General features: G+C 50.8%; 1 protein-coding gene across 1 annotated transcript; it reads left to right on the top strand.

Moving 5' to 3' along the window:
* Positions 1-5,908: 5,908 nt before the first annotated feature.
* LOC132087018 (serine/threonine-protein kinase PAK 1-like) lies at positions 5,909-14,239 on the top strand (the record flags this gene model as incomplete). The annotated part of the gene is made up of 6 exons (XM_059493043.1): positions 5,909-6,015; positions 6,678-6,795; positions 7,495-7,594; positions 7,996-8,192; positions 12,395-12,448; positions 14,183-14,239. Coding segments are annotated over 6 exons (633 nt in total), but the record flags the coding sequence as incomplete, so codon positions are not given.
* Positions 14,240-15,153: the final 914 nt, after the last annotated feature.

The following is a 15,153-nucleotide window of genomic DNA, read 5'->3' as shown; positions in this document are numbered from 1 at the left end:
GTTTGGGGCAGGGATGTTTGTGCAGAACAAGCTGCTCTGGTGCCCGACCAGCCAGTAGGGCTTGCTTATCATTTTCAAGTTAACGGCTCCCGTGTTTTTCGGCAGCCCAGGGAATCAGTGTGTTTTGTGTTTGGGACTTGATCAGGAAATCAATGCACTTGCATTCCAGCTGGCCCTCAGAGATTAGAGAAGGTGGGAGGGGCTGGGCTGCATTTCTGATTCCAGCCACTTTAGCACCATCAGTGTGGTCAAGTGCAAGAGAAGAACTTGCCCGAGCACAGATGCACAAAGAGTGCTGTTCCCTGTGCAGCGCTCTGGGTCTGATTGCATTCCAGAAGGACCCACATGCTCCAGAGACCCCAAGAGTGTGGGTTACTGAAGCAACAGGAGAGCAAGTTCAGGATGGCTTCTGATTGGGGCACTGCTACCAAGTGATGATGTGTGTAGCGACAGAAAGAACATTATTGATCCCGGGTGACCCCCACGTGGCGAAAAATGTGCTTTGACTCTGTGGTTTAGAAGTTTAAACAAATTCTTTATTAAGCTATGTTATATTACACTAGTACTATGTTAAAACTATACTATGGAAATACTATACTAAAAAGATACTAAAGCAAAACTAGTGACTGTCTCCACACAGTCTTTTATCTAATTAGCTAATCAATCCAAACAACTGTCACTAAAATGCAATAACAAATCACTTACAGTAAACAATCGCTATAACACATTCTTCATGGACTAAACAACAAGAACAGCAAGTAGAGATAATATTTGTTTTCTCTTCTTCTCTAAGTTTCTCACTACACTTCCTTAAACAAAAGCCTACGAGAGAGAATTATATCTCTCTCCATTCAAAGAATGTAAATCCCACAGTACAGTAAAGAGAGATTATAAAAGTGAAATCTGTCTATCTATCTATCTATTTGAATCTTCCTGGCTCTGCTCCAAAGCAGTGGAAGATGCAATGCTCACCTAAACGCATCCCTTCAGGAGAGACAAACAGGACATGGTAGAAGCAGAGGGAGGCCCTTACCAGACCCTTGAAAATGCCCCAACTTCCCTGTCCGCTGCCTGAGAGGCTCTTGCAGCTTCAGTCCCAGTTGGCCCCTAATTGTAGAGCCAGGGTCACTTTGGAATCTGTGCCTCCCCTCAAACAGAGAATGACCCAGCAGAGCAGCAGCACAGTGCTTTGGGAACGTGTGAGCCCAGCAGTCTTTGAGTCTTGGCCCACAAAGGTCATATGGGAAGCTGAAACCCATCTTCTCTCGCTTTCTGTGCAGGTGCTTCTTGAGAGAGAGCAGGAGCAGACTGCTTCATCAGAGATGCCATGCCAGACTCAGGGACAGCTGTTCCCAGCCCGACAGCAGGAAGAGCAGCTTGGGCAGCAGGTGGAAGAGCCACAGGAGAAAGGCCAGGTAAGCCTGACTGGCCAGGGCACAGAGGGAAGGGCAGGAAGAAGGGCATAAACCACAGCTCTTGGGGCTGAGGAGGCCAGGAATCCCACAGGCACTGGAAGCACAGAGCCTTGGAATCTGCAGAGATCAGCCCTGGGACAGGAGGGTTACAGTGGAAGCAGATGTGGGTAGGGAAGCAGAAAGAAGTGGCTGAATCCATGTGATTTTGAGGCAAAAAGAGGGAAAAGTTGAGCCTGATGACAGCTTCCAGTCACTTGCTCTGCTTTTGTGTGCACAGAACATCAAGGTAGAACCACAAGCAGAGCTGCCCGAATCTCAGAGTGACATGGCAGTGAAGAGGAGGAATGAAGACATCCTAGAAGAGAAGAATCTCCCTATGCAGAGGGACAGTCAACAAAAACGGGTGAATGAAAGAATGGCAGCCGCTCCACTCATGAAAGAGAGTCCTTTCCATTGTTGTTTACAGAACATGGACAAACAGGTGCCGGCACAACTGCAGGAAACTGAGGCTAGGATCAAGGCAAGGAAGAAGAGGCCAGACGAAAAAATTGAAATCATCAAAGAGAAAATTAATCACCTCCTTCAGGAGTAAAAGGCTCTAGAAAAGCAAGTGAAATAGCAATAGGCACTGCAGTCACCCAAGGGGTGGTTTCTGCCCTCCTTGCCTTTGCAGTGCAGAGCAGCAGGGGGGTGGGGTGTTGCCTCTGAGTGCCATCCTGATGAGGCCTCTGTCAGAGCTGCTCTCAAGGACACTTCCTGCTCTGCTGAATCGCAGCTGATGCTCTAGACAGGGGCATTACTCCCTTGGCCATTTAGCCAGCAGTCATCCCAATGAACTCCTGCTGGCTTCTTCCGGGTGACCTTGTTTCTTGAGGTGTTTTTGCAGGTGAACACGGTCACTCACATAGATTTGGAATACAGGCTACAAGCTGTCTGTAACCCTTGTGAATCTGCTCCTGTCCTTTACTTCTTCCCAGTCGATGACTCCTGGCTGACGGGGACAAGCTGTAGTCTCTGACTGCTTTGTTCTGTTTGACTTGAGGTGGAAGGTTCGCAATCCTACCTGGCAGCCTGCAGAGAGTTCCAGCAAGTGACGGGCAACCAAGAGCCCCGAGGCTGGCATGAGGCCCAGGAACTGTACCATCCAGAGATGCTGCAGGATAAGCACGTCCCGAGGAAGGTGCAGATAAAGAGAATTTCATGGCAGGAGGTAGAACATTAGAATGAGGAGCTGCAAATGTATCTGCAGACCTAGGAGGGGGAAAGGAGTCTTTGAGAGGAAGTGGAGCGGTCGTTGCTGCAGTCATCCTTTAGAACAAGAAAGTGGCTATGAACTTGAGTAAAATCAGTCTTTGGTTTTGACCATTTGGTTTCACAAGTGGACATCCAAAGCAATCCAGTTGAAGAGCTCTGCATGTGGCAGACAGCAGCTTCCTAAGGGCTTGCATTTCAAATGGCAATCTCTCTTGCATTTCAGGGCAATCTCTGCCACACCTTCCTGACATCAACTCATTTCTTCTCTCAGATCTACACCAACTCTGACACTGAAGCTGCTGCAGCAATGCCGCCCCAAGGAGCCTTTGCTCCCCAGCCAAAGACGTGGAGCCTGAGCACTTGGTTCACCTCCCATGCTGACCCAGCTGCTGCTCTGCAACAGGAGATGGCGGGTGACTCCCTGGAGCAACACAGTACGTCTGCTGTCTTTCTTATCTGAGGGACAGTGTATTGTGTGCACATGTCAGCACAGCTGTACCAAAGGGCTCTCCTCACTTCAGGGTCACAGAAGTGCTGGCATTGCTCCAAGGCAGCAAGAGAGAGCTCTGGGTGTTCCTGCTGCCTCAGAGGGCAGCTTAGACTGGCTGGAGTTTGCCTGGGCTTCCCTCTCTGCCAAAGGCAGAAGCAGGAATTGTTCCTGCATCAGCAGAAGGCTGTGACTGCTTGAGTTCTAGCCACTAGTAGAAGCCCTGCTGAGATCAGTCTCTAGGAGAACAAACCAAGCCCTTTGTGATTCTGCATCACAACCCAATGAATCTGCTTCTTGCCTGTAACAGCTGCCAGTGCTGTGCTCTCAGATAAGACCTGGTAGAGTTGAGAAGAGAGCCCAGGGGATTCTGTGTCTACCATCACCTGTTGGGACAAAAAGGGCACTGATCCACACCTCGATGGGGCTGATCTCAAAGCCCATCCTGTTGTGTCCTGAATGGGGGCAACAGCTTGTACAGGGCTCAGGCTCACTCTGGCTTCTTCCCATCAGTGCCTGTCAGTGCTCATGCTTGGCCTTTGCCAGCCTGGTTGTGCTCGCTGCCCCGGCCCTGAGGGCTGCAGGGACTGCAGAGGCTGGAGCCTTCCTTAGCTGGGAGGGTCCCGCTGCTGCCCGGCTGCTGCAGCGCGGAGCTGCCTGAGGCAGCAGCCCCTTCTCTGGGCCGGCTTCTGCCTCGCATGGCCTGGACTCACAAGAGGGTCAGCATCTCCTCTGGGCAGCTCTCTGTGTCACAGGGGTGCCTGAGGAGCACTGCTGTTCCTCTGTGCCCGTACCCGCCGTGCTGAGTTGGGAAGATGGGGAGGTGTGCGGTGCCGAGAGGACGAGTGCAATGGGAGCGACTGATCCGCGCTGTCAGGGTGAAGAGAAGCGGCGTGGTTCTTCACGCGGGGCACGGGCAAGGGCGTCTTTGAGCTCAGCCTGCTCATAAAGGGTGAGGGTCCTGATGCTGAAAGCCCCATCGCGATTGGTTCTGGCATGAGCTGCTCTGGTTTACAACTGGGAAGGCATTCTATTGGCAAACTGCTGCAAGGTGGAAAAGATGGGAACACTTGGCAATATTCCTCCTGTTCTGAACTTGACATCTGTTCAGAGGAATTGATTCGGGATGTGCAGGTGCATTTAATCTTAGCAAGTGGGAAACCTTTTCTAAATCTCGCAGTGTTTATTCCCAACCAAACAAAGGCACTCTTAGTTCCAGCTCTCCTCAATGTTTCTAGAGGACAAACTTACTTGCTTTGGTATGTATTCTCTTCTGGTCTCAGTGTAGTCTGAATCCATCTCCCTGTGCTTCCCTGTGTGTCTGCTGCCAAGAGGTCTCTCACTTCAAAGGATGCAAGAAATCAGTCTCTGTGCCAGCCAGACTTGTGCTGTGGACGTGCTGTTCTTTTCTTGTTGTTCCAGTTCCTGTTCCTGTTGTTGTTAGCCACCTCAGAGCTGGCTAACAAAGGGAGGGCTCAGAGCCCCAGACAGTGGGGCTGCCATTTGTATCTCCGAGAAGGTGGGATCTCTGCTTTAAAGTGAACATCTTGCATTTTGTTTCCCTCAGGGAGAATGGTGAAGATGGAAAATCCTATCATCAAATACATTGAACTGGAAAGTATTGGCAGTGGGTGAGTCCAAGCAATGCTAATTTTACAAAACTATGCATCAGGTGTTTTGCTGGTGGAATAGGTATCAAGCGTGAAGTCAGACAAGCTGCAAATGTGTTCAGGCACTGGGCTTAGATTGTCAGTGCTGATCAGAATTTCTAATTGTGCTCAGAAGGCATTGTCCAGAACATCTCCATGCTTCCAGAGTCCTGCAGCTTTTAGGCATTTACAGCAGAGATCTCCTGTGTGGGCTGGCTTTCAGTGCAAGATCTAAATGGCTTCTCCTTTCTCTGCTTCTCTTTTGTTTCTAGGAGTTTTGGAGATGTTTTTAAAGCACTCGACACTGCCACAGGAGGAGAGGTAAATGTCAACAGCCCCTGCAGACTCTGCTGCTCTTGAGGGGCTTTCCCCACAGCTCCCCTCTGGTGTGAGCTGTGGCTGGAGCTTGGCTAGAGCCGTGCTGAAAAAGCACAGGAAGCACAGACTGGTGCCAGCCTGCAAAATACATTTGGCACTTTGTCCTCCTCAGCTGCCGGAAGGAAGGCACGCAGGGCAGCGCTTCCTTTCAGACAAGGACGCGCTCACTCGCTCTCCATTGCTAAAACAAAGGTGGTGCCTTAGAGCACCTCCCTGCTCTTTGGGGCTACAGCTTCAGAGTCCTGAATTCTTGATTCTGTCTGCCAGCAAATCCATCGGAAAGTTACTGGTAGTTCCTTAGCCACCTGCAGTGTTACCCTTGGCAATTGCACATAGGGAGAGATCTGCAAGTGCCCTAAAAGCCCTAAGCCCTGCCCATTGCCCAAGATGGATCCACAGAGTATTAAGGCATGGATTACTTCTTCTGAATCCTAGAAAGAGCAGCAGAGAGTGTGGTCAGAGGTTTGTGGGTGATAGTTGAGACACAACTGTTACCAAGTGGACAAGGCAAAATGTCAGCGGCCCCACATGTTCTGTAACTGGCTCCCAAGGGAGCAGAGAAATGGGCTGTTGGAATGTCATTTCCTAATTACTGCAGTGCCTAATCACAAGGCAGTTTGGCACAGCTCAGCTGTATCATTGCAAAATCACTCGCTTCATGTGCGTTGTTGTCTCCTGCCACCAACTGCTCAAGTTACTGATTTTCAATGTCATTTTAGGTGGCCATAAAGAAAATAAATCTTCAAGGACCGAGAAGGATGGAACGAAGCATTAATGAAATCCAAATCATGAAGAGGTACAGGAGTCCCAATGTTGTGAATTTTTTAGACAGGTGAGTGGTTCTGGTCTTATCCCATGTGTGCATTTACATACAGCAAACATAAGAGGTTAAAAACCCACTTTGGTCCGTGGCAGATAGTAGAGCTGTCAATTTTTATTTATTCATATCTCTCTACTCATCTCCAATGGATGAGAAGAGAGTGCATCCCTTCTGCATGAGTCTTCCCTGGCACACCTAGTTTGAAAATTATTCTAAAATTATTCAAAATCTGGATCAGCTGTATCTTCCTTAGTCATCAGCCTCGAAGTTTACTGCCTCCACATATTTTTGGGATTGATTTTTTCAAGTTTCTGAAGTGCTGATGAACCGTCCTAAAATGGATTTCCCTTGGATTGTTGCCACTCTTTGCCATTGCTGGGCATGCCAGGAAGACTAGGTGCTTATTTCCAGAAACACCATGCCTGACAGGTTTTTTACCTGGGCTGTTTCTAAACTGCATTTTTCACTCACTAGCCATCTAAGACATCTCCTTTTTCACAGCTGTGCTTTTCTCCTTGAGACTGCAAAGATTGCAAACAATGCACAGCCAAGAGGGAATTTCTATTGCTATGATTCTGTCCTTGTCACAAAGGCATTTGGAAGTAAGAAACCTGGAGGCAAAAATCAATGTAGCCATGCATGCTCATCTCCACGGCCTTCTTTCCTTCTTTCAGCTACTTTCGGGGGCAGGAACTCTGGCTGGTGCTGGAGTACATGGACGGAGGCACCCTGAACGATATCCTCAGCACGACCGCTCTGTATGAAGATGAGGCAGCAGCAATCAGTCGGGAGGTCAGCAATCCCATCTGTGTTTCCAAGGGCTTGGGCAGGATTGTCTGGGAAACAGGGGCTCAGACCTGCAGTGATTTCCCGTGCCAAGCTTTGGTTCTGTGTTGCTGGTGTGCTATGGGCAAGAAAAAGCATCTCAAGTGAAAGGCCTGCCAGTGCCCCTGCACTCCCTGTACTCAGTGCCAGTACTCTTCTCTCCTGCTGTTGTATTCTCGCTCGGGCTCATGTATTTGTATTTGCTGTTCTCCACCTTGCCTCTCTAAATGTTTGCCTGGAGTCTGTCTTCACTGCATTCCTTGCCTGTGAAAGCAAAGGTGCTGGTGGCAGGATTTGAAATGATCAGCAAAGAAAAAAGAGAGAGACTCGTTTCTCTCAGGCCTCAGCATACAAGGACAGGAGTGCAGCCAAAAGGCTCTTTGCTTCTGAGCACATGCACTGCAGCAGCAGTCATCCTGGCTGGTTTGCAGGGCACAGTTTATAACAGCAGGTGCTGTTGCTCTTTCAGAAGCTGACATGCCTTTCCTCAGAAAGGTCCTGCTCTTCAAGTGCTGGAGCAGCAAGCTCTTCCTCTCAGTGGCACTGTGTTCTGCCATTACTGCCCATTCCCCTGCAGAGGGAATCTTTTAGATTCTTTGTTGTCTTTCTTGTGGGATTAAATCACATCACTCATTTTGGCCCTCCTCTTTCTGTTTCTTCTCTCAGTGCCTGCAAGGACTGCATTTTCTTCACTCAAACCATGTGATCCATCGAGATGTGAAGAGTGACAACATCCTTCTCAGAACCGATGGTTCTGTCAAGCTGGGTCAGTGTATTCTTGGTCAGGAGCAGCATTCCAGGGATGTGGGTGTGGGGCTGCTTGGAGTGACAGCCAGCTCCCCTAAATGGGGCTGGTGGCAGCGCAGGGACACCCGCTGTGAGCTGAGGGCACAGTTGCAACGTGCACAGAGGTAGGACAAGGAACAAGCAGTCAAGAGTGGCCTTGCTCTGTGTGTGTCCCTTCCAGAGGGAGGGAGTTACAAGTCTAAAGCTTCCAAAGAACAAAAGACACTACTGGCGACAGTGTAAAAAATGGGGGGAGTTTAAAAATTCGCCAATGCCAAGAGATTTAACAGCACATTTTCCAACTTCTACTGGGCAATTCTTTGGCTTGCTTTCCTAATTGCACAGAATTCAAATAGAAACAGAGTTTTGCTTTCTCCTCAGGTGATTTTGGCCTCTCTACTCAGCTCAGCCCTGAGCAGAGCAGACGGTGCTCGGTAGTCGGGACTCCTTGGTGGCTGGCGCCAGAAGTGCTGACAAGTCAACCATATGGTCCCAAAGTGGACATATGGTCTTTTGGAATCGTGGGGATTGAAATGATCGAACAAGAACCTCCCTACTGGAACCAAAGTCCCATCACAGTAAGGAGCAAATACTCACTGATCCCACTGTCTTTCTCACCTGTCCCTTGTCCTGCGTGCCATTGGACAAAAGCCCATTGCCATCTGCCTGAACTACTTCCACCAAGGTCCCCTCCTAAAAATGTGCCTGCAACACATCAGCATCTGCTGTAGTTTTGGTTTCAGCAGTGGGGGAACTCAAGCCTTACCACATGCAAACAAACTCCAAACAAACTCTATTCTCAGGCAACACTTTCCTTTGGCTTTTAAGTGGTTCCAGTCCTTTGGCTGTGGAGATGGCCTTAATAGCAGAAAAGAAGCATCTGACAACTGCTGTTATCTTTCCAGAAATGAAGGAAGGCAACACAAACCCAACAAAGTTTCTAAAACTGTGGTCTTTAGAGATGAACCTAACTCCCTGTACAGTTTCTTCTCACTGGGAAACATGCCTGAAACCTGGGCATGAGAGTGTAAAGGCCACTGAGTCTCTTCTGCTTCTTGTACAGTGCTGCTGAAACACTCAGTCACTGTGTTTCTCTCCTAGCCAAAGGCACATTCTCTGTGTCACCAAGCCAGAGCCTGGTGATGCGGAGAGCCTGCCAAAACCTCCCATTTCTTTCCAGGCCCTTTCTGGCATGTGCCTATCATTAATGCATTGACTTGAGTAGCCAAATGAGCAGAGGGTGGCCATAGGGATGGCACCTCTCCTTCTTCTGACCATGACAATTTTTCTTTTGCTGCAAAATGGGAAGCTGCAATTTTCAGACTGCTGAGAGACAGAGCTTCAGGTGGCTCCTTTGTGCCCAAGCAGCAATTTTCATCCCAATACATTTGTGCAGGCATCTAAATGAGTCTCTGTTGAAGATGAGATTGCAAATGTTTATTTCCTTACCTGGGGATTAATTGATGGATTCCCTTTCTTTCCTTCCAATTACCATTGTTTTCAAAAAAGCACAAAAGGTATGATGAGTTTTGTTCTTGGGCACGTGGGCTTAAAGGACCAACAAGCACTGCAGACATGCCTTTCATGTACTAACCCTTGAAATTAGTTTGTATAGCACAGTCCCTCTTCCAAAAAGCCTCTCAAGCTGGTGTGAATCCTTATGGAAGCAAATGTGCGTTTTCTGATGTAGTTCCCATTAACTAGCACAGTCAATGAAATCAGCTGCCAAGGCAAGATCTGTGGGATGGTGGAAAAGCTGTGGCTGCATCGGGTTTGGGTTTTCTGGTTGGTAAAGGAAAATGATCTCTGGGTCTCTGCCAGGGCAGAAACTGCCACTGAAGAACAGAGGTTAAACAAAGGGAGATGTGAAAGCAGCAAGTGGAGCCTGGTGTCTCCTTTTTCTCCAGGCTACACAACTGATAGCCACAGTAGGGACCCCACGGCTGCAGCAGCCCAACCGATTCTCGCCTTGCCTGCGTGACTTCCTGAGCTGCTGCCTGCAGACAGACGAGGAGCAGCGCTGGTCTGCCAGGGAGCTCCTGCAGGTAAAATGGGAAGGGGCTGCAGGTGAAACAGGTTCTGAGGCATGGGCTCCTCCTCCACTCAAGTCCAAGGCATCAGATGAGCCCCCTTCCTCCTCACCTCCATTCTTGGTGCTCTTCAAATGAAAATGATGAGGAATCCTAGACTGGGCTGGGCTGCCAGGGCCCTGTAAAGGTCCTCTGGTGAAAGTGTCCTGCAATGAGCAGGGACATCTTCAAAGAGATCAGGTTTCTCAGAGCCCTTTCCCACTGGAGCCGGAATGGTTGCAGGGATGGGGCACCTATAAGCTCTTGCGGGCAACCTGTGCCAGAGTCACACCATGCTCTGAGTAAACAAGTTCTGATTAGATCCTGTTTGTGTTTAAAAATATTCAGCCACATCCTATTGTAACTGGCCCTGTTAAAAAATATGTCCCTCACTTTCTTCAAAGCCACTCTGAAGTCTTGGAAAGTGGCAATAAAGTCTCCCTGGGGCCTGTTCTTCACAAAACTGAGTAACTCCACCTCTCTCTGCATTTCCTGAGTCAGAGAGCTCCTCTGGCTGTTTCGGTCGCCCTCTTTTGTCATTTGGTGGGGTGCTCAGTTTTATCTAATGGCAAAAGAATTGAAGTAGAGCAATGCAGGGTACAGAGACATGAAATGGTGGTGCAGGAACCCAAGGAAGCCAGTCCCAGCCTAGGGGTCAGAGATTTGGCTGTTGGCAGGAGGGGTCCTGGGGTGCTCACTGTGACCCTCCTGGGGGCCCTGGTTTGTGCCCCCCAGCCCACCCTTAGAGGTTTCTGCTACGCAAACAGGGAGAGCTGGGAGGGACTTGTACCAGCCCCATCTGCTGCCTGCCATGCTCAAGCAGACGGGAACTGTGCCAGGGTTAGTGCCAGGTTGTGTGGCAGAGAGGGAACTGCAGGGCCCAGTGCCACTGGGCTGGCCCTGCTGGGAAGGAAGGTGCCATCCAGCACACGAGAGGCAGGGCATGGAAAGGTAGCCACTGCTCTGTCTCCCTGTGGGAATCAGCACAGTGCCTGTCTTTCAAAGAGAGGGACCAGTGTGAGGCTTTAGAGATACCTGAAAAGAAGAAACTCCAAGGACAGAAAGCACCATTTCTAGAGCACTGGCAGGGCAAAAATCCTAGCAAGATGAAGACACCTGGATAAATGGATGAGTGGGATTCTGGGCCACGTTTGCCTGTGATAGCTAAGTCCGGCGCATAAAGATGGAGGTGTAGATGGTCCCATTGGTCCTGTTCCTGCATCCTTCTATAAGACAGAGGAATCCTATGAAGCACTGAGCTTGGAAAGTCACGGTCCATTATTTTTTGTTGATTTGTTTTTTTTTCCCTTTGGGCAGCATCCATTTGTAACATTTGCTGAGCCTGCGTCCAGCCTGGTGCCGCTGATTGTTTCAGTGAAGAAGAGGAGGGAGACAAGAATGTGACAATCACATCAGGACCATTTATTCGTCAACCACTTTAGAGTGGGATTGTAGGTTAGAATTAGGATAAGGAATAGGATTAGGATTAGGATTAGGATTAGGATTAAGATTAGGGTTAGGGTTAGAGTAGGATTGTCTAATAGGAGTGCAGAGTAGGATTGGAAATGAATACAGTTTCTGAAACCACAAGTCACCTTGAAGATTCCCTTCCTTCTCACTCTGCGAATACGCTCAAGAATTTCTTCTGAATTGTCTGTTGTTTCTTAAAGGTGGAAAGTGACACAATGTCTTTGACATGGTGTGAAAGTGGGGAAGAAGGATGTTCTTCATTCATCCTCTCCAGACCACACTGCCTTTGGAATCTGGCCCACTGGTCTGTTTTTGGCCAGCTTTGGTATTTCTATTTGAGGCAGAAAGGGCAATGGCATTTGAAGTCAAAACCAAAAGAAGAATGAGGCAGCCCAACACCCTGTGCAGATGCAGGCCTTCAGCTGTGACTGGAGAACATTGGGGCTCCTGCCACTTGGATTTGTATCCCAAAATGCAATAATCTCTTTGGCTGGAGGAGAGCCTTGCTCAAGTGAGAAAGCAGAAAGATCAGAGAGGGTGCTCGGGAAGGTCTCCTGTGGTGCAAAGCTGTCAGCGCCTGTGAGGTGAGAGCGGGCCCAGCCTTGGCTGGGGTGGAGCCCCAGCAGAGCCCCGGCAGAGGCCGGAGCAGGCTGAGCCCCGGCACAGGCAGGCTGGAAGGAGGCCCTTGGAGCTGCAAGAGGCAGCAGCCGGGCCCTGGGTGCCTGTTCCCGGCAGTGGGCGAATCCTCCGCTCTCAGAGCCCAGGTGGCAGCTGGCTGCTGCCGAGGGGAAGCGCAGCTGTGCTGGGCACAGCCCAGCCTGGAGGCATTGGCCGTCTGGAGTGTGCCCAGGAGCAGAGAAAGATCAAGGGCAGCCGAGGGTTGCTGGGCTGCCTGAGGATTCCTCCTCTTCTGCCGGCTGCCCTGCAACTCCTGGCAAAGGTCAGCAGTGTGTGCAGCACTCTGGGCACTGGGGCAGGGAGCCGGGCTGCTCGGCAGGCTGGAGCACAGTTCAGCCTCCTTCAGGCATGGCTCTTGTGCCAGGGGAAGCGAGGCCAGCGTGAGGCTGGGACAGCTTGGCAGGGCACATCTGCAGGAGCCAGCGCCTCACGCAGCTCTGGGAGGAAGCACCCGCAATCCTGCAGTTCTGCACTGAGCCCGAGCAAAGGGGTGAGATGCAGAGTGTTTGGCAGGAATATTCAGGCCCACCAGGCCAGCCTGCTTTGTGCTCTCTGGCCCACAGCAAGCGCTGTTCAATGCAGCTCACACCTCTATTGCAGGGCTGTTCTTCTTCTCAGTAATCATCGCTCAGCTGTCTCTCACTGACATATTGCTGGCTGAAGACCTGTCTCTTCCATATCCCCTATAAAAAGACCTTACCTTAGATTCTCAAATTTAGCATGCATGCCTGTGTTAAAAACAACCCCCACAAATCATTAGGAAAATCAAGACATTAAAGCAGATTTCATTTATCAAACCCACAGCAACTGCATTGAAATGTGGTTGTATGAGCCTTTCTTCAAAATTTTCTTAAGAATATCTCTAGAGTAATTTTTGAGAGATAAGTATGCTGCCCCTAAAAGGTCCAGATTACTTGGCAAGGGGTAATTAGTCATCCATTAAGCATTCCAGCAGTTGCGTAGCATTTTCTTCTGATAACTGATTCCTGGATATTGCAACCAGCTTCTGATTTGTGTCTGCCCACTTTTTTTCCATGTTCTGAGCCAAGAGCAATAGTGTCCTTGTGAGTGCATCTGAACACACTGGACACTGACACCTCATCCTATTGCCTATGTTCTCCCATGGAAGATTCCTTGCTCTTTTTTCTCTGCCACCAAAGGGGATCTGCAGTCCCTGCCGGGCACTGCTCGCTGTGGGTTGTCCAGGCAGAGGCGATGCTCTGGTGCACCTGGCGCAGGTGAGCCTCGGGCCCGGGCAGGGAGCGATGCTCCGAGCTGCCGCGGATCCGGCGGTGAAGCCGAGCGGTGCCGTGGCCTGGCTGGGAAGCCGAGCGGCGCCCGTGGCGCTGCCTCCCCGGGCAGGGCTGTGCTCTCAGCCGCCGGGGCTGCCGAGCAGCGCTTTCCACTCGCCTCCGCCTCCGGAGCCAGCCCCGCAGCCGCGCTCTCCCGAACCGCACTGACCCGCGCCCGTTCTCGGCCTGGCTGCAGGACTCCGTGATTCCGGGCTCTCCGGGTTCCCAGTCCGCCTGCAGGAGCCTCCGCTCCTGGACCCCCGCCCTGGGCTTTCTTCTCCCACGTCTTTCCCAGGCCCTGTCCACTCTACTCCGGATCTCCCCCCCCTTCACAGATTGTCCTCTGTCTCCTGGGTTCTCCCTCCTCTCTCGGGTTTTCCCCAGTCCTAAGCTACCCCTTGTCCCAAGCTCCCTCCTTTCCCTAGCTGTAGCCAGTGGTTTTATTTGTCTCCCTGGATCTCCCCTTCTCCCGATTAGTCCGCCCTCTTCCAGGATCTCCCCCCTCTCCCAGGGCTCTCTACTGTCTTGGAAGGCTACCCACCCTTTCCCAAGGACCTCACCCCCCCTGTCCCGTGATCTCCCCTACTCCCGGGCTCGACCCCCTCTCCTGGGATTTTCTCCTTCCTCCCAGCATCTCTCCCCTCTCCCGCTCACTCCTCCCTCTGCCAGGTCTCTCTCCCCTCTGCCGGGATGTCCGCCCGTTCCCGGAGCGCCCCATGCCCCCGGCCCCTCGCCGCCCGTCCCTCGCCGCCTCGGCCGGGCCGCTCCGGGGCCGCGCTCGGAGCGCAGCGGGGCCGGGCCGGGGCCGCCGGGGCCGCGTCAGCTCCGCCCCGCGGGAGGAGCCGCGACAGCGCCCCGGCAGCGGCCCCGCACAGTCGGAGCGGCCCCGGCTGCGCCCGGAGCTGGGCCTGGGAGGGGCTGCGGCCTGTGAGAGCTGCTCCGGGCTCGCTCCGGACACGAGGAGCTGCGACCTGTGCTCGCTTTGTACCCTCAAGGCTGCCGGATGCCTTGCACTAAAGCTGGACTGCCCGGGCTATTCCGGTCTCTTCTGGTCCTCAGCTGAGTATTGCTGGCCGCGGGTCTCTGTACGAATCACGAAAGGGACGGGACTGCTGAGGAACGCTCCTGGAGCTGTTTGTTTTCCAGCATCAGTCTCGTTACATGGTTGTTACAGTGGGAAGATGCCAGCAGCTTACATCCCTGGCAGCAGGCAATCAACTTACTTGAAAAGTTTTTTGACCACTCACACAAAGCAAGAGCATATTGACAGTAGTTCTGTGCAACCACTATAAGCACACGTAGCTTTTGTTAAAACACTGCTTGCTTATTTCAAACACTGTACCTGCTTTTGAGCCTTAAAACACAATGCACAGAGCTCCATTATTGTGGTAAATAGGTATCATTCATGCTGATAAAATTTGAAAGAGTAATTGATACTGATACAGTAATTAATATTTGAGAATAATAAATAGTTAAAAAGTTGTAATGCCAAAGAAGAGAGGGAGAGGAGGGGCTCCACCCCCCTTCCCAGCAGCTGTTCTCAAGGACCACAGGAAAGAAGCTGAAGATACAGTTGCTAAAAATGAGCAAGAACCTGGTTCGGTCCCAACAAATCCTAATTATAAGGGATTTATTGCCTTGATATGTAGATGGAGTGATACGTTAGTCTTGGCTTACATTGGCTGTACTGGCTACGTGCTGGCTTGATGCGCATGTGTAACCCAAAGGTGAATTAAAGGACAACAAAGAAGACTACAGGGCCTTCATCAGTGACGACCCCCAAAGACTTGTGCGACCACCAAACCGAGTGGTGGCGCATGCGTGGTAAAGGTGGTGAGGAAGGCGGAGACAGAAAAGTGACGAACCGAAAATAGGAGGAGATGGTATTGACATATGACATACAAGGGGTGATTTTCACTTGGCAAGCTTGTACGTGAAGTGGCAAGGGTCAAGAACTCTGCCCTCCGTACCTCGCGGTATCTTTTGCTTATGTGCTATTATTTGAAGCAAATAATCCCTTATTTATATAT

The sequence above is a fragment of the Ammospiza nelsoni genome, chromosome Z (assembly GCF_027579445.1).
Source record: "Ammospiza nelsoni isolate bAmmNel1 chromosome Z, bAmmNel1.pri, whole genome shotgun sequence".
Classification (NCBI taxonomy): domain Eukaryota; kingdom Metazoa; phylum Chordata; class Aves; order Passeriformes; family Passerellidae; genus Ammospiza; species Ammospiza nelsoni.
Note: the sequence above shows the minus strand (reverse complement) of the source record. Positions and strands in the feature narration are given on the sequence as shown.